The sequence below is a fragment of the Prionailurus viverrinus genome, chromosome E2 (assembly GCF_022837055.1).
Source record: "Prionailurus viverrinus isolate Anna chromosome E2, UM_Priviv_1.0, whole genome shotgun sequence".
Taxonomy (NCBI): domain Eukaryota; kingdom Metazoa; phylum Chordata; class Mammalia; order Carnivora; family Felidae; genus Prionailurus; species Prionailurus viverrinus.
This window is the reverse complement of record NC_062575.1, coordinates 51,269,131-51,294,952: the sequence shown is the minus strand read 5'-3', so window position 1 is coordinate 51,294,952 and position 25,822 is coordinate 51,269,131. Positions and strand designations below refer to the sequence as shown.

Sequence of the window (25,822 nt, the reverse complement as noted above, 5' to 3'; positions counted from 1 at the left end):
ATATTAATAGGGGCGCCTGGGTGGCTCAGTTGGTTGGGCGTCCGACTTCGGCTCAGATCGTGATCTCGCGGTTCATGGGTTTGGGCCCCATGTCGGGCTCTGTGCTGACAGCTCAGAGCCTGGAGCCTGTTTCAGATTCTGTGTCTCCCTCTCTCTCTGCCCCTCTCCCACTCGTACTCTCTCTCTCTCAAAAATAAATAAAAACATTTAAAAAAAAGAATAAATAAACCTTAAAAAAACAAAACAAAACACAACACAGGCTCTGGAGCCACAGTGCCTGGGGTTGGATCCCGACTCCTAATTTAAAACTCTTGTGACTTCGAGGGGTTTCTGGGTGGCTCAGTCGGATGAACATCTAGCTGACTCTTGATCTCAGCTCAGGTCAGGATCTCCCGGTTCCTGAGTTTGAGCCTTGCCTCGGGCTCCATGTTGACAGTGTGGAGCCTCCTTGGCATTCTCTTTCTCTCTCTCTCAAAATGAATAAGCTTCAAAAAACAAACTAACCAACTCTGCCTCTGAGCAAAGCACTTTAACCTCTGTGCCTCAATCGCCTTACCCATAAGATGGGAGGAGGGTGACTAACGCCTCAGGTAACTGGTGATTGAGTGAGTACAAGGTCATCCCTCAGACCAGGGCTTGGCCAACTCACGGGTGCACATTAAACACCAGCCATCACTGTCGTGTCGCCCCCACTGGAAAGGAGGGACCCGGGAAAGGCACACAGGCACCTGTCCCTTATGGAATGGTTGGTGAGGCTGGGCGCACACATGTATGCAGGAGGGAGGAAGGGGGACCGGCGTGCGCACGCGTGTCTGTGTGTGTGTCTCAGCTCAGGGCTCCGATGTGTTCGCTCAACTCCCAAGTCCAATGCCCTGGGAGTCCCACTCAAGCAGCGGCTGGAGTTCAAGGGGTCGTCAGAGGAGGGGACGGTGACGAACGAGGAAGAGAGTGTGCGTGCGTGCCAGGAAAGGTATATCCAGAGGTTGTAAGAAACGCCGCGCTCAGTCCTTGTCCTGGTGAGGCTGCGGCAAACGAGTGTGGCCACCTCTTCGCCTCTCTGGAAGGGGCATCGGCAGGGTCTCGGGAGATGAGGAACGTGAGGGCACTCGCTAAGAGGCCGCACAGAGCCAGAGGTGACTGAGCGGGAGACGCGACTGGACAAAGAGGACGTGGAAGGTGGTGGCCGCCACTTCCAGGTCCTGGGAAGTCACTGTGTGTGAGGCGCGACGCTGGGCACTTTCTAGGCACAGGTTCACTCAGCCAGCTTGGAGACGCGAGGCTGGCACAGTTACGACCCCATTTCCTACTAAGGGGAGGCCGGCCCAGGGAGCGCGCGTCGTCTGTGCAAGGGCCCGGGGCCAGGACTGGCAGGACTGGAACACACGTCCAGATCTGCACTGGTCTGAAACCAGAGCATGGCTGCTTCTACTACTTCGGCCTGAGGAGGAAGGTACCAGGGGGCAGAGGCAGGCTGTGGGGGACCCCTGGGCGCGGGGTGGGACAAGGCGTCAGCTCTGGGGAGGGAGGCTGCCGTGTGGCAGCTGGCAGGCGGGGTCTCCCGCAGGGGTGAGGCTCTGCGGCACGCCCCGGCAGCTGGTGCCAGTCTCCCAGGAAGAGGCTGTGGGGCCCGCGGAGCCTGCCTCCCCCCTCCCAGCTGCTACAGCCCTCACAAAGGGAGGGAGAGAAACCCGACCCAGGCATCAGGTGACAGGCAGAGAGACATCTGTCTGGTCCCTCGCTCTTGTCTGCACATACTTGCGAAGGCACCCACGAGATGCAAGGAGAGGCTGGGCACCAGGGGGCGGCAATGACTCAGGCCATCCCTGCCAGCCTGGAGCTGGTGGGAGAGAGAAGACACAGTCATCCAAGTGGGAGTCAAAAACCAGGAAGCCACAGTGTCGGGGGGAGAGGGAAGGGGACGAGGCAGATATGAACAGAGCAGTGGGCAGCGGCCCCTGGGAGGGGTGGGTGTGACAGAGTGAGAGCAGGCCTGGCAAGATCCAGGACACCAGGAGGCGGCGCATGGGAGGGAGGCGGGGGGCAGCGAGGGCTCGGCCCCCTGCATGAGACAGGAGCCCCCAGGCCGGGCACAGGGCAGTGATGGGAGCTCCTGGTGCCGTCCCAGGATCCCAGTGGGACCAACCACATTACCTCCGCTCTCCACTGTCCTCCCCAAAGGTTCCAAGAGTGGACAGTGGCCTGTCCCTAGCCGCTGTCACAGGGACTGGCTGAGGCAGACCCTTATAGAACCAGCCACGGCCAGTCACAGGGACTAAGCTGGAACTGTCCAGAAGGAAGGGCTCTCCTCTGCAGGGGTGGGGCTGAGGTTACCTCTCATTTCTGGAGCTGCTGGCGGCCATCCTGGCATCCACCAGGAGGAGAGGGCCTCCTGAGCCGACTCAGAGGAAAGGTGAGCTCAGACATTTGAGACCCTGGACCCAGCCGGGCCTGAAGCCTATTCAGGAGGACCCCTCGGGTCCATAAGCCAACAAGTCCTCCCTTTCTGCTTCAGCCCCTCGGAGTTCGGCTTCTAATCCGGGACGATTCCAAGTTAGGTGGCCTCTGGCCGTTCGCCCGGTGAACACCTCCTGAGGCCTGTCACATGCCAAGCTCGGTGCTGCACGGGGAGAAAGGGGCGACTCCGACCCGGTCCCTGCCCTCCAGGGGTTCTTGTTGGTCGAGGCGGCCGTGCCCTAAGAGGGCTCTGTGAACGTTCCAGACCGAGCTAAGATGAGGCAGTCAGAAGGGAGCCAGCTCTCAGAGGCCCCTTCTCTCTCCCTGGGCTCTGGGCTCCAGCCACACCCACGACATCTCAGCCCCGCCCATTTTGAGCTGTCGCTCTCTGGACACAGGCCTGTCTCCCACCCACCAGACCGGGAGCCCTGGGAAGACAGGGGAGGGGCAGGGGGGTCCAGGCTGTGTCCCCAACACTGCCCTGCATGGGGGCCAGGCGCATGAGGGGGTGACAGACAGATGAAGGGGCTCACACCTGGCCGCCGTGCTAGGCCTCAAAGCGGACAGGGGCTCTGAGCAGGAAGGGCCCACCTGTCCCGGCGGGAGACACTATTGCGGAGGCCGGGACGAGGGCCTCCCGGACCAGGAAGCCTGAAGGGAGGAGAGGGGCGCCGGGGCGCCGGCCCTGCCAGCAACTACCCACCTTGTGACAGAGCGTTCCTTGCACAGAACAGCAGGAACGCTTTAGTTCACCTGCTTCCCCACCAGATGCTCCGCCAGACAACGTGCACAGAACCGTTCGTCCCCGTCACAATCCCGCAGAGGGGACATCTCTGGCCCACTACCCACTACGCAGGGAAGGAAACCTCCCGTAACGCTGAATGCTCTCCTGAGGTCATGAAGCAGGGAAGAGGCAGCGGGAGGGTCAAAGCCGGGACAGGACGGTCCTTGTCCGACCCTGAGGTCCTGAGGTCCTCGGGCCCTCAGCTTCAGGCTGGACTGATGGGTTTGAGGGCCCAGAAATGCAGCCTTCTCTAACATCGGGCAGGGAGGCTGCCGGAGGGATTCACCTTTCTCTTTAGAGTTTCTTGGATCTACAGAGCCAGTCTTGTCCCTCAGTTGCACCTCTGGGGCTCCTCACGGTGCCTGCTGAGACCTGAGTGGCTGCAGTGGCTGAGCCTGAGACATATCGGTGGGGGACCACCAGCCCGGTGTGCTCCCGCCCCCTAGGCCGGCCTTCTCCCCTCCCCACAAGTCCCCCCAATAAGCAGCCACCAATCCCCACTGGCTCTGTCCCAGAGCCTCCCTGCACGGTGAGGGAGACAAAGCAGGAAGCAATCACAGAACAGCCGCAAAGGGTAGGGAGGGAACACGGAAGCAGGGAGGATGGGCAGACTGGGATCTGCTGGAAGAGAGCACATAGAAAAGTCTCACAGAGAAGGACTTGAAGAGAGACGGCAGGGAGAAAGGCAACCTGGCCAGAGGGAATGTTGTGAACAGGCACAGGCATGGGGACCGCACAAGGCACGTGGGCAGTAAGCCACACGATCAGGAGGGCCCAGGGGATGTGAGAAGAGGGGGTTTGGCAAAGACGCTGGGGGGGGGGGGGGCACCCATGGAGGGTCTCGGTCACGGAGCATGGGACAGGGGTATCATCCTAGAGACGTGGGTGGCAAAGCCCACACACAGAAGAGGCAGGAGAGCAGAAGTGGCTCAGTGGTCAAGGTCCCCACTCAATCCTTGTCCGCGACAGAGCCGTCTATTCACAAGGCCTCAGGGCCTCTGTACCTGCCGCCCCCCTGCCCAGAGTGCTCTTCCACCTCCTGCCTCGGTGGTTCTCTCCCTTCCCACCTGCAAATCTCTGCTCCAACGTCACCTCGTCAGAGGCCTTCCCTGATCACCCTACGCAAACAGTCCCCTCTGTCCATCCCTGCATCCTGCTTCATTCTCTGTGTGGTACTTTTCACGACCCAACAAAGCTTTATAATCTGTCTGCTTAATTACATGCAATGAGGGGAAGGATTTCACTGCTTCTGTTCAGTCAAGTATCCCCAGAAGGGTAGGCACTGGGCACACAGTAGGTGCTCAATAAACATTTGTTGATGGAACAAACGAACAGAGGTGGGGAGAAGAGTGGGTCTCTGGAGTCTGAGTCCCCGCTTCCATGCAGGCCAGCTGAACTGGATGAACTTGGGAAAGGGTCCTTCTCTCTCGGGCGCCCCGCAGGCAGGCAGGGAGGACGTACCTGCAGGGAGGTCACGGACGGGCATGCTTAGCCCAGAGCTGACCAGGGTGAATGCCCTCCAAGCATCTTGACCAGGCATCCAGTCCTTCCCGCGCTCCTGAAATGCCACACACAACCCTCCTATGGCCTGGGCTGCCCCCAGGTGGGGCAGGGGGCAGGACAGCGGCAGGGCGACACAAGGCCGCCTAGAGCCTGACACAGGGAAGAGGTAGAGAGCACCCCCAAGGCTTTCTGAGGGGCCCTGTGCGCCTGAGGCCCCACCACCTCTGCAGTCCCCGTCCCCCGCAAAGCCAGGTACATTACGCTGCCCACGTGCAGACAGATCTTCCTTGTTCCCACCTCCAAGCCCCTACCCACACCTCCCTGGGCACACAGTCCAAGGGGCCTCTCTGGTGCTTTATGGAGCCATCATTCTGCAACTACTCCCAGACTGATCTCCAAGCCTGATCTCGCTGATGCCTCCAAACAGCCCTGGGAAGCTTTCCAGAAGAGGTCTGGAGGGGGGAAGTGACTTGCCCGAGGACCCTCTTCTGGCTGGAAGAGGAGAGGCAGGGTCTGACCCTCAACTGCCGTTCTCCGCCTCTGCCTTCCTGACCACTGGGCTGGCTCCTCGAGCGGGGCGCCCTTCGCCGTGGGCGCTTATCTACTCTGCCAGCCTCGCAGGGGGCCTCTTCCAGCCTGCTCCCCAAAGCAGAAGTCCACTTATCACGCACATTCACTTATCAGGCAGGCCAGCAGCCACACGCTAGACGGCAAGTGCTGGGGACCCCAGCAAGTGGGAGCGCCCTCAAGCGGCCGGTGAATGTGCCAGGCGGAACAAGCCCTTCCAAAGGCAATCCGGCAATACCCGTCAGAATTCCAAAATCCGAACGCGGACGCCCTTTGGTCAGCCATTCCACCCGCGGAGAAGCAAAGTTGCGTGCCTGTCGGCTCATTCGCTGCGGCGGCGCCTGCGGTCGCAGAGCGGGAACCCACAGCACTCACTGTCCGCCGACAGGCGAGCAGCTGATAAAGGCCCAGTCCGCTCAGGCACCAGAACCCGCTGCGGCCATAGAGAACGAGGACGCTTGCTCTGGGCCAACAAGGAACAACATCCAAGATACACTAAATGAAAGAAAGCAAGGCGCAGGATAGCGTGCTTGTGAACTAGAGAAAAATGAAACTCTGCTCACTGTTAACAAGCAAACTGACACAGGGGGCGGCCTGGCTGGCTCAGCAGGTGGAGCATGAGACCCCTGATCTCGGAGTTGTGAGTTCGAGCCCCATGTTGGGTGTAGCGGTTACTTACAAAAACACGACACGACACAACACTAACACAGAGATGGAGTGGCAAGTGAAGCAGCTCAGGAATCAGGGATCGGAGGCACCCGGCCCCCTCACCAGGCTTCCCGGCTGCCCGCACAGACGCAATAAAAAGTTAAACGCCCTCTTACCCACGTCAGTTACAACCCCTGATGCCCTGGGCTTCGCAGCCACCGCCCCTGGGGGAAGACCCTCTACCCTGCAGGGCTGTGAGCTGCCCCCAGGACCTGGCAGAGATCAGCACACTACGGGGGGCTCTGGAGGCCAGCCGCTGGGGGCCCCGGAGGCCTGACACAGAGCGGTGCGGTGACATGGCCCAGACAGAGGGGAGGGGAGCAGCTGCCTCGGCCAGCGGGCGGTGGGCCAGCCGGGTACTTCCAGCAGCTCTGCCTATTTGGGAAAACCTCTGTCTGTGACTCTTCAGGAAGAGCGAAGGAACACTGGTCACGGGCAAGTCTTCCCAGTGAGCAACCGTTCAAGCTTCCTCCATCCCCACCAGCCTTTCAGGAGCTCAGAGGCACCAGGGGAGCGTGCAGCTGCAAAGTGTGCAGCTCAGGAAGCGACACCTGGCCCAGCAGAGGGGGTCCTTCCCACCGACACATGTCCTCGAGTCCAGGGACATCACCGCAGTGTCTCCAGTAAATGTCTGCGAATGAACGAATGTGACGGCTCGAGCCGAGCAACGTCTCCCTTCCCTTCTCCCCAGAGACCCACGGGACCAAGGGGAGGAGACCCTGACTGTGTTGCCAGACAGGAGGCCCTTCAGGAGAGGCTGGGATGGCACAACCAGCTAGGAAAGGCCCAGGGCCCTTTGCAGGGCCGTGGAAGGACCTGCCCGCTCCGTTGAAGGGCACAGACAGCAGGTGCCGTGGGCTTGCCCCGCCCCCCCCCCCCCCCCCCCGACCTTCCAAGCCACTTGGCCCAACTCAATGAAGATCCTGTTACAGAAACACCTGAGGTCAGAGGATGCCTATGGCTTTCCAAGTCTCTCAGGACAGAGGGAGGGGGCCAGGACCTCCGGGGGGGTGGGGGGTGGCTACAGAGCCTCACACACAGCAGGAGCTTGACAAGGTCAATGGTGCATGAAGGGGGAAGTCACGCCTCAATCCCTGGGCCCCCAGTAGCACAGGGCACGCTAAATACCCAAGGACCAGCAGTACGATGGGCAAATTTTCTTTTAAAATTTATGTTTATTTTTGAGAGAGAGAGCGAGAGAGAGCCCACGAGCAAGCAGGGAAGGGGCAGAGAGAGAGGGAAACACAGAATCTGAACAGACTCCAGGCTCAGAGCTGTCAGCACAGACCCCGACACGGGGCTCCAACGCACAAACTGTGAGATCATGACCTGAGCCGAAGTCAGACGCTTGACTGAGCCACCCCGGCGCCCGGTCAGGCAACTTTTAATTCTAAGTTATTATCAGTAACCACAGCTAACACAGAGTATTTTACATATGTTACTTCATTTACTGTTTTCAACAACGCTGAGGTAGATCATCCCTATTTTTCAAGTGGGGAAACAGAGGCAGGGGAAAACTAACGAGCCTGTCCATGGTCACAGAGCCAATAAAGAGGTAAGATTCAAAAGCAACAGTCTGGCTCCACAGTCCTTGCTTTTTAACACGTTTGACCACCTTCCTGATCACAACCACCGTTTCGGGTGCAGACACGCCTCTCCCACCCTTTCCAGAAGGGGAGACTGAGGCTCAGGGAGGGGAGAGCACTTGCCAAAGACACGCAGCTAAGGCAGGGAGGACCATGCAGACAGGCCTGCCTTCAAAGACCAATTCATCAGGCGCGAGTAGGGGCTGACCGGGCCCCCGTGAAACAGCTGTGACACTCAATAGTCTCACGTAGGCCAGGTGCCCGCCCACCAGCCTCACTCCCGTGTTCTCTATCCCAGCCCTTGGCTCATTGGCTTCCACCTGCTTCTGTTGGTCTACAACGGCCGTGCAGGCTGCTTGGCCAACTTCTCTCTCCCCTCCCCTTCCGGACAGCGAGCCTGTTAAGGCAGGGCCAGGTTTGTCTTGGCCGCTGCTATGTCCCCAGCACAGGACGGGGCACAGAGCTCCATGCTGGCTGGCTGACTGCCGGAACCAGCAAGAAAACACATCGAATCCCCTGGTGAGCGGAGACTCATGGCACCCACAGAACCCAAGTGCCCCAGGCTGCCCCACCAACCGAGGGTTTTCTGCTGGGATGGGTGTGTGTGTATGTGGGGGGTCCCGGGGCCTCCATGAGCCCCCGTCTAGAAGGGGCTCCCCCAAAGGCATGTGTGTATCTGAGAACACGGGTGACTTTCCACCTCATAACCGGAATCCACCTTCTCACCCCACAGAACAGCACAGCCTGGTAGTTGAGGGCATGGCCTTCGGGGTCTGACTGTACCAGGGTGTCTGCAGAGCCCGGGCCCCCTTCTCTGACATCTTCTCCCTACCCCCACAAGGAGAAGACAGGCCCTCGTAGGCCCCATTGGGCAGGAAGGCTGTGGACTTTTGCTAAGCCTGTATGAACCGCCCGGAGCAGGCACCCGGACCGATCGGTCCCACCCCAGCCACCAGGAAGGCCAGGCTTGCTTGGCCCGCGACCAGACAGAAAGAGAAACAAATCAGGAGTGCGTGTGGCCCAGACAGCTAGTACCAGTCTTGGTTCCTGTTGGCTTTCAGGACCCCTGGGAACTGGCAGAGGACCCCGTGTCCTCCCAACGAACACCCTCATTTACCTCACGCAGCTCCAAGTGAATTCTGACCCTGACAACTTGAACAGACCCCAACTGTCACGGGAGAGGGCCTCATCTCCCCAAGGTTGAGTCTCCTCATCTAGAAATGGAGCCAACGAGACTAAGACACACACACACGGAGGCTTCTAGAAGCAGCCACCGAGAGCGCTTGTGTACATCTGGCGGGGGGTTGGCTGCTGCTTGGTAAACAGCAGCCAGTCGTCACCGGGCCCGGGCCTGACACCCTGGCAACAGCTCGGAGTGGGTGCTGGATGAACAAAGGGCAAACAAAGTGACCAGCTCCAGCCAGAGGCTCACGGAGCACTTGCTCCCAACTAGCTGCCCCCACCTGTCCGCTGCCACCCGGCTCAGAAATACCGGTTACACACACTCCCACTGGCCCGTAGGCAAATATTTACCCAGGGCCCGGCTGCTGAGGGCGCTGAAGTGAGGACTTGGGGACAAGTGAGCACCAAGAGAGTGGCCGAGAAAGCAGGCTCGGGGGCGAGGAGGTGGAGGAACCCAGCCCGGGCTGACTGCCTCCCACTCAGGGGTGGCTGTGGCCCTGGGGGCGGTGCAGCGCCATTCCTCAGTCTACCCGGCCGTACAGGGGAGATGCTGCTTCCTGTCTCACAGCTCTGCCACAGAGAGTCAAGTGCTCCGGAGGGAAAGCCCTCAGCCCGGTGCCCCAGGCAGGACTGCTAGCTAGTGCAGGGGCTGAAGGAGCCAGGCCCCCAGGGTGGCTTCCGGGCTTACCTCGGACTAGCCAGGTGAGCCGGCCTTAGGCTGTGCCTCTCAGGGTCCCCCCTTCATCTGTGCAACGGCACAGTGATTCTTCCTACCTCCTGGGATTGGAGAAGGACAGAAGGAGCTACGGCGTCCTGTGGGCGCTTAGCGCCCCACCAGCACCCTCTGGGACTGCACGGCTCCTACTCAGTCCGCTTTTTGTAAGGGTTCGCACAGACCTCTTCAAGAGAACACCGACGCCCACTCTCTAACTCCCAGGGGCCGGGCGGACCTCACACTTCTCAAGGCACCTCTGCCCCAGCCCTGCACGCTGTCAGTGTGACAAGACTCTGAAGTGTCAAGGGCGAGGGCTGTATCCTCTCTATCTGCCACAGAGCAGAGCACGGGCCCAAGCATCTGTGTGCTCAGCCACCTGGGGGCATGCTGGGCTTTGAGCCTGGTGGTCCTGGGGCTCAGGCCTACCTCCGACAAGTGCTGAATACTGGACTCCTCTCCCCACCCCCCTTTTGAAAAAACTTTTTAAGTGAGCTCTCCACCCAACACGGGGCTCAAACTCACGACCCCGAGATCAGGAGTCACATGCTCTACCAAATGGGTCCGCCAGGCATCCCGCCGTTTCTTCCTCTTAATCCCACCTGCCTCGAGGTGCCCACAAGACACTCAAGGGTGCGTGCGTGTCTCAGCAGTAACTCCACAGATCCTTCACCGAACACCTGCCCCGGGCCCCACTCTGTGTGGAGTGATGCTGGACACAGCACCCCAAACAGCTCTCATCCCTATCCACACAGGGATCCCAGGCCAGCAGGGGAGAGAGACCCATCTCCGGACGGTAATGGCAATGACCCAGAGTGGGCAGGGCTGGGGCCGAGGAGCCTGGGAGAGCGCCTGGCCCCATCTAGGGGTCAGAGAGGGCTTCTTGGAGGAGGGGCTACCTAACACCACTAATCACCCACGCACAGGGACCGGGTCGCCTTCACCACTGCACTTGGCACATGGCAGGTGCTCCATAGGTATCTGCTGAAGGAAAGACAGCGGGGAAGGAGAGCCTGGAAGAACGAGCAGGAGCTAGCCCTCTTTCCGGAGGGAAGAGCCACCGGGGAGTTGGCCATGACACATGAAGCTGCACAGATCCACCAACTGCAAGCAGCAATTCCACTCCGAGGTCTACACCCTAGACAAATTCTTGCTCGCAACCCCGGTGTTACGTACCAGGAAGGTCGCAGCTGCACCAGTCTGTCATACCAAAAAGCAGCAACAGCTCGACCGTCCACCAACACCACAATGGACAACCTAAGGCACGGTCACACAATGGAAGATTCTAGAGCACCTACATGGATAAAACAGGGAAACATAACGTCGGGAGTAAAATCAAGACCCAGGAGTCCACCCACAACACAACACCATTTTTATAAAACTCAAAAACAAGCAAAACTAAAGACCATACTTTTCAGCGCACGCACACACACACACACAACTTGAAAAAAGGGGCGCCTGGCTGGCTCAGTCCGAGGAGCATGTGACTCTTGATCTTGGGGTTTGAAGTTCGAGCACCACGCTGGGTGTAGAGATTACTTAAAAGTAAAATCGTGCAGCGCCTGGGTGGCTGTCAGTTAAGCATCTGACTCTTGATTTTGGCTCAGGTCATGATCTCACAGTCTGTGGGATTGAGCCCCGCATCAGGCTCTGTGCTGACAGAGTAGAGCTTGCTTGGGATTCTCTCTCCCCCCATCCCCCTCTCTCAAAATAAATAAATAAATCAAACAAAAATAAATAAAATCTTAAAAGAAAAACAACCCCACAAGGCACGACAGTCATAACATTCAGACACTCAGAACACAAGTCTCCGAGCTCTGGGGCTCCACCCTCCCACCCAGAAGTAGAGGTGAGTTAATAGCCATGTTCTCATCCCCAAATTGGGAGGTAGGCTCAGAGGTCCTCATTACAATTACATTTCAACTTATGTGCCTGTTACACATATAGTTCATATGCCCAGAAAAAAATTTAATAACGATAATTTAAAAACCAGAGAGAGGGAGAAGAGCACTGCAGCAGAGGGAATAGCTTGTGCAAACACTCTGTGGAGACAGAGCTGATGGTGCCTCTGGGGAACTGAAGGTCATTGTCAGGGTCAAATGAAGCAAACGGGTAAGGGACCCAGGAGAGGGCTGGGGGCAGCGACGTGCTTGAGAAAGGTCTGTGAGTCACTCAGTGGCTCACGGCTTCTCATCACTGCCACCCACTGAAATCCCAGGTAGGCTATGGGACACACTTGGTGAAGGTGGCCTGTAAGAAAGTGGGTGCCCATCAGGGGACAGCCAGTCCTGCCAGGACCAAGCGGGTTATTTCAGGCTGCCTGCCTCAGGCTTCCGGTCAGGGGTACCAGATGGCCAGCTGGATTTGGAGGCACTGGGGGAGTTTTAGTTCAGAATTAAAATCAAGTTACTGTGAGCTGTTTACTGGTCCACCAAAGGCTCCGGGGACGGAAACTGGGTGCCTGGAACTTCTCAGCGCCCATCCTGAGTTGTCCATGTGCGGAAGGTGAACATCACCACAACCTTCGTGAGGTCTGTTTGGGAACTAAAGGGTATATTTATTCCTTGATCCTCTACCAAATGACCTAGGCTGGGCAGACAACTGAGAACAAAACATTTTGATCCCTGCCCTCGGGGAGTAATTGCTAGGAGGACAAATACACATACAATTAAAAAGAGCAAGTTATGGGGCGCCTGGGTAGCTCAGTCAGCTAAGCTTCTGACTCTTAGGTTCGGCTCAGGTCATGATCTCATGGTTTGTGAGTTCAAGCCCCACATGGGGCTCTGTGCTGACAGTGTGGAGCCTGCTGGGGATTCTCTCTCTCTCCTTCGCTCTCTCTCTGCCGCTCCCCCACGTGTGTGTATGTGTGTGTGGTGCACACGCGTGTGCATGCGCGCTCTCTCTCTCTCTCTCTCTCTCTCTCTCTCTCTCTCTCTCAAAATAAATAAATAAACTTAAAAAAACCCCAACAAGTTATTAGGGGGAAAAAAATCACTCCTGTAGGAAAAACAGGGGCATATAAACTTAGACAGGAGGGCGTAGTTAGGAAAGACCTGTAAGACAGAAGAACATGTAAGCTGAAACCTACAAGATGAGTAAGAGTCAGAAATTCATTCATTCCTTCAAATATCCCTCTCGTGTCTATTCCGGGTGGGCCTGGCCCTATTCCAGATGCCAGGGCTGCCATGGCGAACACCCCCATCAGACAATCCCTTCCCCAAGCCGCTTACACTGGAGCTGGGGAGGGGGAAGGGGGCACAAGACAGTAGTCGATGTAAACCAGCAGTAAGCACACGAAAGTTGGGGAAAGCCTCCCAGGCAGAGGAAAGAGGCAGCACAGGAGCCTGGCACGTGGGTGCTGGAGCAAAACCCAGGGATCCGGGGGGGCAGCAGGAGATGAGGCAGGAGACGTGAGCAGGAAGCACAGTCCGCAGGGCCAGGCAATGTGAGTCTACAGGGAGCGGGGAGCTGCTCAGGGCTGATGGCATATGATAAAGGGGACCCTCACGCACAGAGTGCCGACAACACGGTGGCCCCGGCCACCGCAGGAGCTGAGTCTGGGCTTCTGGGACTTGTCGAGCCTCTGCCAGCTGCGGCAGAGTGGATGTGCCCGGGGACCGAGGCGGGGCCGCTCTGCCTTCTGCCACCTTCTGCAAAGGAGTGCGACCTCAGGAAGCCACTGATGGCCCAAGTCACAAAGTGAGGCTTCACCAGGTCTGTCGGCCCGGTGCTCGGCAAACAGTGGCTGTAGTTGTGTTTGCAGGGGACCCTCCCTACGACCTACTGTTGCTCTGCCCAGGCCTGGCTGCCACTAAAATGCCCTCCGCTTACGCCGCACTGCTGCCAGGACCCGGGCTGATACCGCCTCATCCGCTCTTGGACTTGGCCGCCAGAACTCCTCCACCTGGAGCTGCTCCGGCTGGGATGGGTGCCCTGCTATGCAGATCCAGTGAAATAGCAAGGGAGAAAATGATTCTTTTTTGAGAGAGAGAGAGAGAGAGACCGCTCACGTGTACAAATGGGGAAGGGGGGAGGGAGAGAGAGAGACAGAAAGAGAGAGAGAGACACAGAGAGAGAGAGAGACAATCGAGCAGGCTCCATGCCCGTGCGGGGGCTCGATCTCATGACCTGTGAGATCATGACCTGAGCTGAAATCAAGAGTCAGATGCTTAACTGACTAAGCCACTCAGATACCCCAAAAATGTTTTTTTTAAGAAGGAAAGAGGGGTGCCTGACTGGTTCAGTCGGTGGAACATGCAACTCTTGACCTCAGGGTTTTAAGTTTGAGCCCCATGTTTGGCTATAGAGACTACTTAAAAAGAAAATCTTTAGGGGCGCCTTGATGGCTCAATCGGTTAAGTGTTCGACCCTGGCTCAGGACGTGCTCTCACAGTTTGTGAGTTCGAGCCCCACACCCGGCTCTCTGCTGTCAGCACAAAGCCCACTTCGGATCCTCTGTCTCTCTCTCCCTCTGCCTTGTGCTTTCTCTCTCTCTCAAAAATAAACAAACATTAGGAAATAAATAAATAAAATCTTTAAAAAGAGAGAGAGAAGGAAAGAGGTGTCCTGCTCCACTCCCCAGCCTTCCCAGCAAGGCAAATGCTACGTGAGGAAAAAATATACCAGTACGATGAAACTCCAAAGAGCCAGTATTTTCAATAGGGAAGGAGTCCTTACAAAAGGTCCCGAAACAAAAATGGGAAAGAGCATGAAGGAGGAATTTTATGTGGTTAACGATAAACAGGTTAACTACCAAAAGAACGCTCATTAAAACAAGACACCATCCTGGTATGAAGATACCCAAATGGAAATACTATTCCTTCACGCATCCAAAAAAGAAAATCAAGAGATAAAACCAAGTCCTGTCTCTCAGGGCTTACAGTCCCAGGCGGGCACGGATGGTACACCTCATCTAGGGTTTCAAAGGTTCCTACCCTCTGACCTGGTAAAACCACCTTCTAAGAATTTCTTCTGAGAAAGCTCCCCGTAAGGAACATAAAGATTTATGGACGAGGATGAACATCGCTGCATTATTTATGCCACCGAAAATGGGAAAGGACCCAAATGCTCAGCAATGTGGAAATGGCTAGAAGCAATGACAGTGGCCCAATGATGTATTTTAATCGTGCTTTTTAAAAAATGGGAAAATGAAGTGAAAACACAGGATATTCAACCGTACAGAGTATCCTCCCAGTTTTATTTTTATCTATCTGTGGCAGCGCATCTAGTCATAGAAAAGAGACGGAAAGGAAATGCTCTGGCATTTAATGTTGCAAACGTTCCAGGTGGTGCAAATCATTTCTCCGGTAAGAGTCTTGCATCTAGAATATGCACAGAACTCGTACAACTCGGTAATAAAAAGACAGACAATCCAATTTTAAAACAGGCGAAGGATCTGAACCGACGTATCTCCCAAGAAGATACACGAGTGCCTGATGAGCACGTGAAAGGATGTTCAACTTCATGAGCCATGAGGGAAATGCAAATCAAAACCACAACGAGACACCACTTCGCGCCCTCTAGGGTGGCTTCAATCAAAAGGACAGACACTGGGGCGCCGGGCTGGCTTGGTCAGTGGAGCATGTGACTCTTGATCTCAGGGTCATGGAGTTTGAGCCCCATGTTGGAAATAGAGTTTACTTTAAAAAAAAAAAAAAAAAAAAAGACCGACATTAACCACGAGGTGGAGGAATCCGAACCTTCATACACTTTGGAGGGGAAAGTCAAGGGTGGCAGTTGCTCCAATGGTTAAACAGAGTCGCCACGTGACCCAGCAATTTCATTCCCGGAGAAATGAAGCCATACGTGCACACAAAAACTTGTACCTTAACATCCACAGCAGCGTTGTTACTCATCATAGCCAGAAAGTGGAAACAACCCAAATGTATACCAACAGATGAAAAGATAAAGAAAACGTGATACAGCCACACAATGGAACATTCTCTAGCAACAATGAGGAATGAAGTTCTGGCACATGCCACAAAGTGGGTGAACTCTGAAAACATTATGCTAAGTGAAAAAGTCAGACACAAAAGGCTGCACAGTGCACAAATCCATTTGTATGAAATGTCCAGAATCTAAACAGACAGAAAACAGATCGGCAGGTGCCTGAGTTGGGGGAGGGGTGATGGCCAAGGGGTGAGGGTTTCTAAATGTTCTAAATCGACCGTGCTGATAGATGTACAACTCTGTGAAAAACTGAAATCCAATGAACTATACACTTTAAATGGGTGAAATATGTGTGAACTACATCTCAAGAGAGCGGTTAAAAAATTTCCAGATGGTGAAATTAACGAGTGATTTTTTATTTCCTTCATTAGACTTCCCAAGGTTTTTGTTTGTTTGTTTAAATGTTTATTTATTTTTCAGACAGAGAGAGACAGAGCGTGAGTGGGGGAGGGGCAGAGAGAGAGGGAGACAACAGAATCCGAAACAGGCTCCAGGCCCTGAGCTGTCAGCACAGAGCCTGACGCGGGGCTCGAACTCACGGGCTGTGAGATCATGACCTGAGCCGAAGTTGGATGCTTAACCGACTGAGCCACCCAGGCGCCCCTGTTTGTTTGTTTTTAACAATGAACATATCTTAATTTTAAAGTCAGGAGAGCAAGGGGCATGCCTGGGTAGCTCAATTGATTGAGCATCCAACTCTTGATTTTGGTTCATGGTTTGGGAGATTGAACCCCTTGTCAGGCTTTGCGTGGACAGCACAGAGCCTGCTTGGGATTCTCTCTCTCCCTCTCCCTCTGCCCCACCCCACTCACCCATGTACTCTCTTACAAAAATAAATAAGTAAACGTTAAAAAAATTCTTTTTGGGGCACCTGAGTGGTTCAGTTGGTTAAGCATCCAACTTCGGCTCAAGTCATGATCTCACGGTTCATGAGTTCGAGCCCCGCGTTGGTCTCTGTGCTGACAGCTCAGAGCCTGGAGATCCTATGTCTCCCTCTCTCTCTGCCCCTCCCCTGCTCGTACTCTGTCTCTCTCAAAAATAAATAAACATTAAAAAAATTTTTTTTTAGTGAAAAAAATTTGTGTTTCAAGTCAGGAGATCAAGGTAGCGATCCTGTCCTTAGTGACAACTATCATCAGCCTCCAGGGTGACTGCACACCCCTCTCCCCCACTCCCCTCACCAGCTCCGTGAGGGAAGAGGAGAAAACTAAGACCCTAGCCGCCAACAAGCTCTTTGGGCTCCACGCTGGGCTGGAGATGTTGTCTCCATTTTCCCAGAGCACAAACCCTTTCTGTAAATAACAACTTCACACAGCCAGTTGGGAGAACCCAGGTGCCAAGGCAGGTCTCCCTGACCACCCCCCAGGATGGGTCACTCTGCCCCTCGAAGCTACAGAGGTGGCCGAGGAGAGCAGCAGGAGCCCTGTCCTGCGTTCCAGGCCACTTCTCTCTGGCCTGCTGCCTCGTCGGGAAAACAAGGAGATTACCTACCCCTCCACCTCCGAGAATCTATACTCTGGCCATGGGGAAGGGGCCTGCACTAGCCCTGGATCCTCTTGGCCGGGTGGTCAGTGAGGACAAGCATCTGGACCCGACAGCCGGTGGTGGCTAAGTCAGAGGCCCCGCCTTCAGATGCCTGCTGCACCCGCCGGGCTCCTGGCCGAGGACGTCTTCCCCCAGGACCAGACGGGATCGGGCTCTGTCAGACTTGGTAGCTCTAAATAGGGCTCCACAGAGAGCGTCATCTCTGGGCTCTGTCCATACCCACTGCCCACCCCCACCCCCCAACTCCGTCCTAATGTTATGACACTCCCTGAGCATCTGCTCCGTGCCCGAGACATCCCAGTAATGGAGACGGTCCTGGCCCGGCCAGGGCTCACGGTCCACTGGGGAAGACAGACCTGTCACCAGATAGGGACCACCCCGAGCGGGCAGAGCTGAGACAGGGAGCCCACAAAAACTTAGCACTGCAGATCCTGAGGGCTGAGCCCAGGCCCGGCAAGGAAGGAGGCTCCCCAGGGGAACGTAGCTTTTCCCGGTATTCTGATCAAAGTGGGGAGAGCTGGGTCAGGAAGCAAGGACTCCACCCGGGGGAAGAAGGGAGTTACAAAATAAGTGAGACGGAGCGAAGACAGGGAGGAGGGAGGCCTGAGTGGGTGGCCACACACCCCTGACACCCTCCACCTCCCCCTGTAACACCCTGTTGTTGGGGGGACAGGGGATCGCGTCAGCTGCCACAAAGGTGGAAAGGCAGATCAGCTACCAGCACCTGGGCTCTCCCATGATGGGAAGGAGGTCCTGGAACCTATTCAGTTCTCTGAATGGTGGGTGTGATCTATGCAGGGAGATGGGGAAACACACGCAGTGGGAAAGGACCTCAGACACCACCTTGATGCACAGAGAGGGCAGTGCCTCGACCTATAACACACAGCAAGTCAACAGCAAATATGGCTTCTCCCGCGCTCTACCAGGCTGGCTAGCTTTGGGGTCTGCCAGAGTTGGCAAGGGGACACTAGGGGCAGACTTGGGGCCCTCCCTTCTTCACACTTCCTTTTCTGGACCTGGGCTACACGAGGGCAGGGCCTGTCTGGTACCCAAGGCCCCGCATCGCATATTGCTTTCATTTTCACCTGCCATATAAGCTCCTGCTCAGAGCCCGCACAGTGCCACATGGTGTGGGCACCGAGGGACACAGTGGCACCAAAGCAAACCCATCACGCCTCATGATCCTTACAGTCCAAGAGGCAAGAGAAAATATCAGGAGGCCTACAGATGCACAGATCGCTGACCACCTCACAGGGGATTTAGAGGGCCAGGAAGAAGAGTCTGCTGGTACCTGAAGGGCAAACCGGACCGGTGACAGCAAGGCCAGCATTCCGGGACGGGATGTGGGGAGCTCCTGGCACATTCTAGAACTCAAGGAAAGCCACCACACTTGAACCCAGGGAGAACGTGGGCCGGGGTGATCATAGCCGTGGTCAGTGAGGGTGGCCAGTGCAGGGACTCTGGACTGGGGGTTGCGGGTCACAGGGCAGGATTTGAAGCGAGAGTGGAACAAGGTCTGCTCTTCTGAGCGTGCAGAGGGAGCACGAGGGAGCAGGGGCGGCAGTCGGGACCCGTCCGCCTGGCACGCGGGAGGCAAAGTAAGTGTGTGCCCGCAAGGAATAAATACATGGGAGCGTGAACAAATGATGCCTCAGTAAACGTCTTCTTCCCTTCCCTGCTCTCTCCACGGCCCCCGACTTTCCCAGGCCGCGGGGACTGGGTTTCGAGGGTTCCAAGGCATCCAGAGTGGGACACTCATTAGCAGACCCGCTTTGCCCTGAGTCCCTAAGGGACTAAGGAAAGTGCCCGGGTGTGTCGGCGGTTTGCCTCCTCTGGGGAGCCGGACGGACAAGGTGTGGGCCCTCATGGAGCGTCTGGGTCCAGTGCGGGGAGATGGGCCCAAACAGATAACGACAGCATGAGGGGGCATCACGGGAACCTGAGTGGGTGCAGCAGCACTGCCTGGGGACCAAGGAGGTGATGTGGGAGCCAGCTCGAGGAGGGATGAGCGGGAGCCGGGCAGGAAAGGCAGGGGACTGGCTTAGGGCGCCCTGTGCAGAGGGGGGTGGCGTCTCTGGGTCAGGAGGGAGGGTCTCCCACCAGGCTCGGAGGTGGGGACTCGATCCTGTTGGTGGTGAAGGGGCCCTCAGAGGTTTTTTGGAAACACAGCAGAGGGTGGGAACCATCCCTTCTAGTTTGAACGCGGCTCCCCCATCCCCCGAGCCCTGGCTTTCTGCTTCTGGCTGCTGCGGAGATTAAACGAGCAGATGCACACGAAGCACTGAGGCCCGGTAAGGGCTCCACGAAAGTGGGCTGTGCTGACCGCCACCATCATCCGGAGGCGTGACCCTCCGCAGGGTCACTTCCCCGGTGTCTGCCCTCAGCCCCCGGCAGCCCCTCCCAGACGCCCTGCTGCTTCGAGAAACAGCAGGGAGCTCAGCTGGGAAGGCACTCTGCCCAGGACGGGGGCAGCTCTGCCGCGACATGGTTGACGACAGCTGGCGGGAGACGAGAACTGGAGAGACGCGGGGGCGGGCGTGAAGGTGGCACACGAGCCTGACCCCAGCGGGTTCCCAGAGGGACCTGCCCACCCACCCCAGGAGGACCAGCTGGGATCCGACGAGACCCTCCAGGGAGCGTCAGACAGCAGGGCTCTCAACCCGGGCTTCCGCTGGAAAGGAAGAGGGCGTCAGGCAAGTCACATGAGCTGTCACATGAGTGGCTGTCAGCAGCCGCTTCCAAACCACCCCCCCCAACCTGAGGCAACGGCTCTGCACCAGCTGCAGCGTAAGCAAGGGGGTGAGAGTAGCTTCAGAGTGCCTACTGTGCACCTCCGCCACCACATCGGACGTGAGGGCCTGAGGAGAGACAGGAGGCGCAAAGGCTTCTGCGGACGGCGAGGCGAGCCGAACGGATTTAGGCCCTGCCTTTGTGGAATCTGTATTCCAAGTAGGGGGAAATACAATCAGAGCACGATGGGGTCCGTAGGTGCTTTGGGCACTCACTCACCCTCCGAAACCCCTCCTGGAACTGGGACCCCCCTCCGTCTCTCCCACGCTAACTCCAGCCCCGGAGACCCACCCGGGCTCAGCCACGGAGGGCTGCCCCAAATCTAGCCCAGTCGCCATCGGTGCCGCAGGCCTCCCTGACACGAGCGGCATCCAGGGTCAGCGTGGGCAGTGCCAGCGCCTGCCAGGGAGCGGTGACGTCCAGGACCTCAGGCACTCTCGCCAGATCTGCCTGACGCTGGGATGTGCTCCCGGCTTCGAAGGCCCGAGGGCTGGCTCTGTTCCCAGGAGTCTGAAAGCTTTGAAATAGACTCGTCTGCCAAAAGGGCTTCACAAACGGGGACAGCGCGGCACAGGGATGTTTCGGGACGTGCCCACATTCACACGGGTGAACCCACACCTGGGCCTGTGCCATCTAGCGGGGGAGGTGGGGCTACCATCTTGCTCTTAGAGAGGAGGGAACCAGGGCAGGCTCCCAGCAGGGGCATGACCTCATTCAACTTCGGCAGATCCTCGCGGAGTGCCTGTAATAGCCGGTCACCCTTCCAGTCGCTTTCCAAGTATGGAATAATCTGATCCTTAAGCCCCAGACAAATGAGGACACTGAGGCAGAGAACTTGAGTGATTCGCCTAGGGGCAGAGCTGGACTGGCACCAGGGGGCTCCGGAGCCCGAGACCTGGGGTGCCTCTCCTGTTGCTACCATTAGACGTTTTGGGGAATGAGGCCCACAGAGGACTCCATGGTCTCCTACTGGAAACCCTCGGGCCAGATGTGGATTCTGGATTCAGAGATGTCCTGGGTTTTATTGTTTTAAGTTTATTTATTTTGAAAGACAGAGAGCAAGTGGGGGAGGGGCAGAGAGAGAGAGAGAGAGAGAGAGAGAGAGAGAGAGAATCCCAGGCAGTGCAGAGCACAATTGCAGGGCTCGAATTCATGAACCGTGAGATCACGACTCGGTCATGAGATCGTGACCTGAGCCAAAGTCAGACGCTCAACTAACTGAGCCACCCAGGCACCCCTGGATTTTATAAGAGGGCCAGGACAGCTATATTATGCTAAGACCCCAGCAAGGTCTGGGACAGTTTTTAGAGCTTTCCGGATCTGGGAAATGTGGGGTCTAAACAGACCGTGCAGGTGAAGCCACTTGCTGAGACCACCTGGGGGAGGCGATACGGGAATCTGACCGCACAGCCTACACGCTGCCCACCTCCCCTGCCAAGGGCAGGAAGAACTGACTGGAGGTGTGGGCGGGGGCTCAGATCCAAGGAAAGAATGGGGGGGGGGGGGACTGTCACCTTAGAAGGGTCACAGATAATACTGGCAATAGTAAAACCTTCGGGTAGGGGGGCGAGGAAAGTTCAGATAAAGCCAACGAGTAAATCAAAGACGTCAAATATCAGCTACCATCCAATGCAGGACCACACGAAGCTAAGCGCCTACAGGTTCCTGACCCCGTGGTCACCTTCCTGGTCTCGAAGCCTCAGTCTCACCCACCTCACACCACCCAGAAGGTTCTGCTAAATATACCAGGCATGCCCCTTCTTAAAACCCTCCACTGGCTCCGGGCAGCCCTGAGGCTAACAGGGCCTGTGAGGCCCCAGCTAGCTGGGTGCTCTTTCCTGCCTCCTCCACCTCGCCTCTGACCCTCCTGCCTCCACCTCCCGGAAGATTGGCTTTTTTTTCCTTTCCTCAGATGCACCTCCCCCACTCTGCCTCCAACCCCTTCCAACTGCTGCCCACCTGACCAACTCCTGCCCACCTGACCAACTCCTGGGATTTCTGGGCCTCCGATGGCCCCGACTCCGGGAAGCCCCCCTTGCCCGCCTGCCCGCCCAAGTACACCTGTGAGCTCTTCCTAATCAGAGTCCGGGCACCCTGGTTTGATGAGAATTGTTTTCTGTGTGTCTCTCTTACTCAGCTATGACCTCCATGGAGGCAGGGACTGGGCCCGTCTCATTCCCCGACCTCGAACACCTGGCACGGCCATGCCATGCCAAGTGAGTGGCGGCTGGCCGTGGGGGAACCGGGTCACACGTTCAGCCAGGAGGTCCCGCGCACCTACCAGGTACCGCACACCGCACAGCACAGCAAGAACTCGGGCCAAGGGTCAGAAGGAGGACCTAATGCTGAGGGCAGGGGAGCGGCAGAGACCTCCCGGGGCTGTGGAGCTGTCCAAGAAGCACAGCAAACCCGCATCCCCGAGACGCCAACTGGGCCGGGCCCTTTACTCCGTCGCTTTCTCATCCCGGCCACAACGATGCACAGCTGGAAGTGTCCTCTCCACTTCGTAAAGGGTTATGGGTTGCAAGTGAAGAAACCAGGCAGCACGCTGAACTGAATGCGGCAACTTGCGGAAGTCCAGGCAGCCAGGGACAGAGGTAAGGGCAGGGGACTGGCTGGTTTGGATCCGGCTCACCCATTTACTGGCTCTGTGAGCTCAGGTAAGTCACATCACTTCCCTGTGCCTCTATTTCCTCATCTACAAATTGGGAGAACAGCACCTACCCCCTGGGGTGGTCGTGCGATTGAACTGAGACAATACGTGTAGCCCAGTGGTGAGCACACGGAAGGCAAGGAGTCGTGACGATTAAGGTCATCCAAGAGCAGGGATTTCAACCCAGGCTCCTCTACGCTCCACTGCAGCAGGCTGCCCTTCCCAGCTCGAATTTCTGCTGTCACCGCAAGCCAGACGCTTCCATTTGCTCCAAACAAGCTTACCAGGTCAACCCCAGCCACCCCTGAACGGAGGGCTGGAAGGCAGTCTTGGGATTGAGTGTTGCGTTGGCTCAGCCCTGAGCAGGACAGCCAAACCTGGCTGTCACAACCACCTGGGGAGCTTTCTAGAAACACAGGTTCCTGGCCCCCATTTCCAGAGGCTGCCTTAGTTACAGCCAGTCCAGCCCGGGGGATCTGGCTGCACATTTCTTAACTTTCGGAGCATCAGACCGAGGAGAGCCGCTCGTGCCGCGCTCCCAGAAGCACGCCCACGTGCACCGCCACTGACTCACTCACCGACTATCTACTGCCTCCTGCCCGCTAGGTTTGCGTGATCCTTCTGGGGGCTCGTGATGGGTGCCAAGGCCAGCCTGCAGATCTCTGGGGAAGAGCCCCCGGCACAGACCGGATTAACTACCCCAAAAAGCTTTCTCCCAAACACCACCACCGGCTATGAGAGGTGAGGCTAACCTCACTCCTCTGACATTCATCCAGTGCCCAGGCCCTCTTGTGCGCCAGGCTGAGGTCACAGAGGTGACACGCACACAGTCTGTGCCCTTGAAGAGGGAAATACGATGCGAACACAAATAAAGAGTTGGAGGTGGAAAGGATGAGGGCAGCCCGCCTGAGTTTGAGGATGCAAAGGGCCCGGCCCAGGAGAGCGGCACTCCCGACACACTGCGGGAGCGGGGCAGAGGGCTGGGGGCTGGGGTCCATGCCTCACACGGGACTAAGGCCCGGGGAGGAGCCGTAAGTTGTCCAAAGTCGGTATCTGGAGAGGCTAACACTTTGAGTCTAGAATCTGGGTTCTGTTGCCTCTGTTCAGGCTGGTCAGAAAAACGTGTTGATTTAGTTTCAGCTCAGAGAGGTTGGGCAACTTGCCCACGGTCACCCAGCTTGTAACAGATGGGATCAGGCCTGGGGCCTGTGGTCTTTCCCATGCCCGGTCAGGGACAGGGCAGCAGGTTTTGCCCGGGGTGTGGGGGGAGAGACCAGGGACAAAGACGAGTACAAATACACAACAGACACAGGAAGCGCACTGACGGTGAGGCGTTAGGTGGGGCCGCAGGACTGGCACTGACAGGAAAAATGAGGGAGACATGGGATGAGCATTCACTATGGACTCTGTTATCTTACTTAATCCTCACGATCACCCTATGAGGAGGTACTATTGTCAGCTGCATTTTACAGACAGAAAAATCGAGAGAGCACAATTGTCCAAAGTCACACGGCAAATCGCCCAAAGTCACACGGCAGATGATGTGCCAAGGCCGGCAGTAGGAGGTGAAGTTGGGCCCGGATGGAAATCCGGGCAAAGGCCCCAAAAGCTGCCCCCCCACGACCCCATTCCCTACCCTCCAGCAACACCGCCGCTTGTGCTAACGCGAGCTGAGTCCTTTTTTTCAAAGTTCATTTTTTTTAGTAATCTCTACACCCAGTGTGGGACTTGAACTCATGACCTCGAGATTAAGAGTCACATGCTCCACCAAATGAGCCAGCCAGGCGCCCCTTGAGCAGAGTCTTTTGAGCTGATTCTTTTAATGGAGGGCCTCTTCCTACCACTGACAGGTGCATTTCTACCTGTCAAACCAGTTTCAAGGACTAAATCTACAGCACAGGCTTCAATGAGAGCACCCAGTGAAGCATTTCCACCCCCTCTGATCCCCATTTAAGAACACCATCGCCACTGCCCTCACTGCCCCCTCCAGGCCCCAAGCTCAGGTGGCCAGAGGTCGCCTCGTCCTTGGGACCCCCTCACCCTGCAGACAGGCCACAGGAGTTCCTGGTAGGCAAAACTCCCCCACCCCCCCACCGCGGGACTGACTCTCCTGGGCCAGAGGTCAGGGGGAGGGGAATGGGTTACCGGCAAGACAGGAGGGAGGGGGGACAAGCCTCCTAGACTGCGGCCGGTGTCACATGCTCTCCGACACCTGTCTCGCGAAGCCCACACAGCGCTCATGGGACGGGAAGACGAGCCGAGCCTTGGGTCACGCCTGCAGTTTGGTCTACAAGGGTCCCCAGCACAAGTCCCTCAGGAGAGCTGGGACCACGGGGCCTGCCACCGTGGGGTGGGGTGCATCCAGCCAGCCCCTCCTCCACTGGGGCCCCCGTCTACCCTCAGGGAGAGTGGAGCCCACAGGTGGCCAGTGTGGCAGCTCTGAGGCCGTCTCTCCCCCTCGGTTTCCACCCTGCCTCCTCCCCAAGCTTCCCTCCCCGACCACGCACACTGGCCTGTGGAGCAGGCCCCGCCCCACCGGGTTCATCCTATCTGCTCGGACGTCCTGGGTGGTCAGCGGGTCAGGGATCACCACTTCACAGATGAGGAAACAAACCCAGCAAGAACAGGGGCCTCGCTGGAGGCCACAGCGCGCTGCCGCCACGGCTGGCCTGCACGTGCACGCTGGCTCCATGGGGCCCGGGTCTGGCCTGGGTCACCCCTTCCAGGATAGCCGCACACATGCTCACCGGGGCTCATTCAACCACGATCACTGCGTGTCCTCTGAAGGGCCGAGGAAGCGGAAACGAGGACGGACGGCGTCTGCTCTCCCATGTCAGTTGGGGAGAGAGACCACGAGCATGGGAACAAGCACGTAAGGAAACATCAGCCGGCCATTAGTGCACGGAGGGAAATAAGCAGGACCCCAGCGCTGGGGGCAGGCGGGCGGGGACACTACGTGACACGGGAGCCAGGCAAGGCCCCTCTGAGTGCTGGGCTGGGTTGAGCTTCCATAGGCCTGAGACAACTCCCCAGTCCAGATCCATCTCATGTCCAGGGATCCCCAACACGTGACCTCTGGCAGGGCCTGATGGGGCTCTCGCCCTCAGGAAGACACCCCCTGAGGCTCCCACCTGGCTGGGCCACCGCTCTAGTCAGGGCCTGGCTCTCCTCCACCCTAGCTGGAGGCTCGGTGAGGGCCCGGCCCAGCTCTCCCCGCTGAATGGTCACCCTGAACTGGGGCCCCCGATTCCCCTAGTTCGGGAGTGCCCCTGCACCTCTCCTGGTTCGGCCAACTTCTCCATCTCTATGACGGAAGAACGGCTTCTGGATGACCTCTCTCCCAAGTCGGAACTGCCAAGTCCCCTGACCCTTGACCTCAGGGTCACATC

The 25,822-nt window shown here is 57.2% G+C and overlaps 1 protein-coding gene across 3 annotated transcripts in view; it reads right to left on the bottom strand.

The window, feature by feature from the left end:
- Positions 1 to 25,822, bottom strand: part of PPP1R37 (protein phosphatase 1 regulatory subunit 37) — a 41,146-nt gene that overhangs the window by 11,974 nt on the left and 3,350 nt on the right. Inside the window, exon 2 of one of the 3 annotated variants that reach the window (XM_047836188.1) lies at positions 10,673 to 10,790. The exons of the other annotated variants lie outside the window; for them this stretch is intronic. Coding sequence (XP_047692144.1) covers positions 10,673 to 10,703 — 31 coding nt within the window. The 5' untranslated portion in view covers positions 10,704 to 10,790. The remainder of the gene's footprint in view (positions 1 to 10,672; positions 10,791 to 25,822) is intronic. 3 annotated transcript variants of the gene reach the window in all.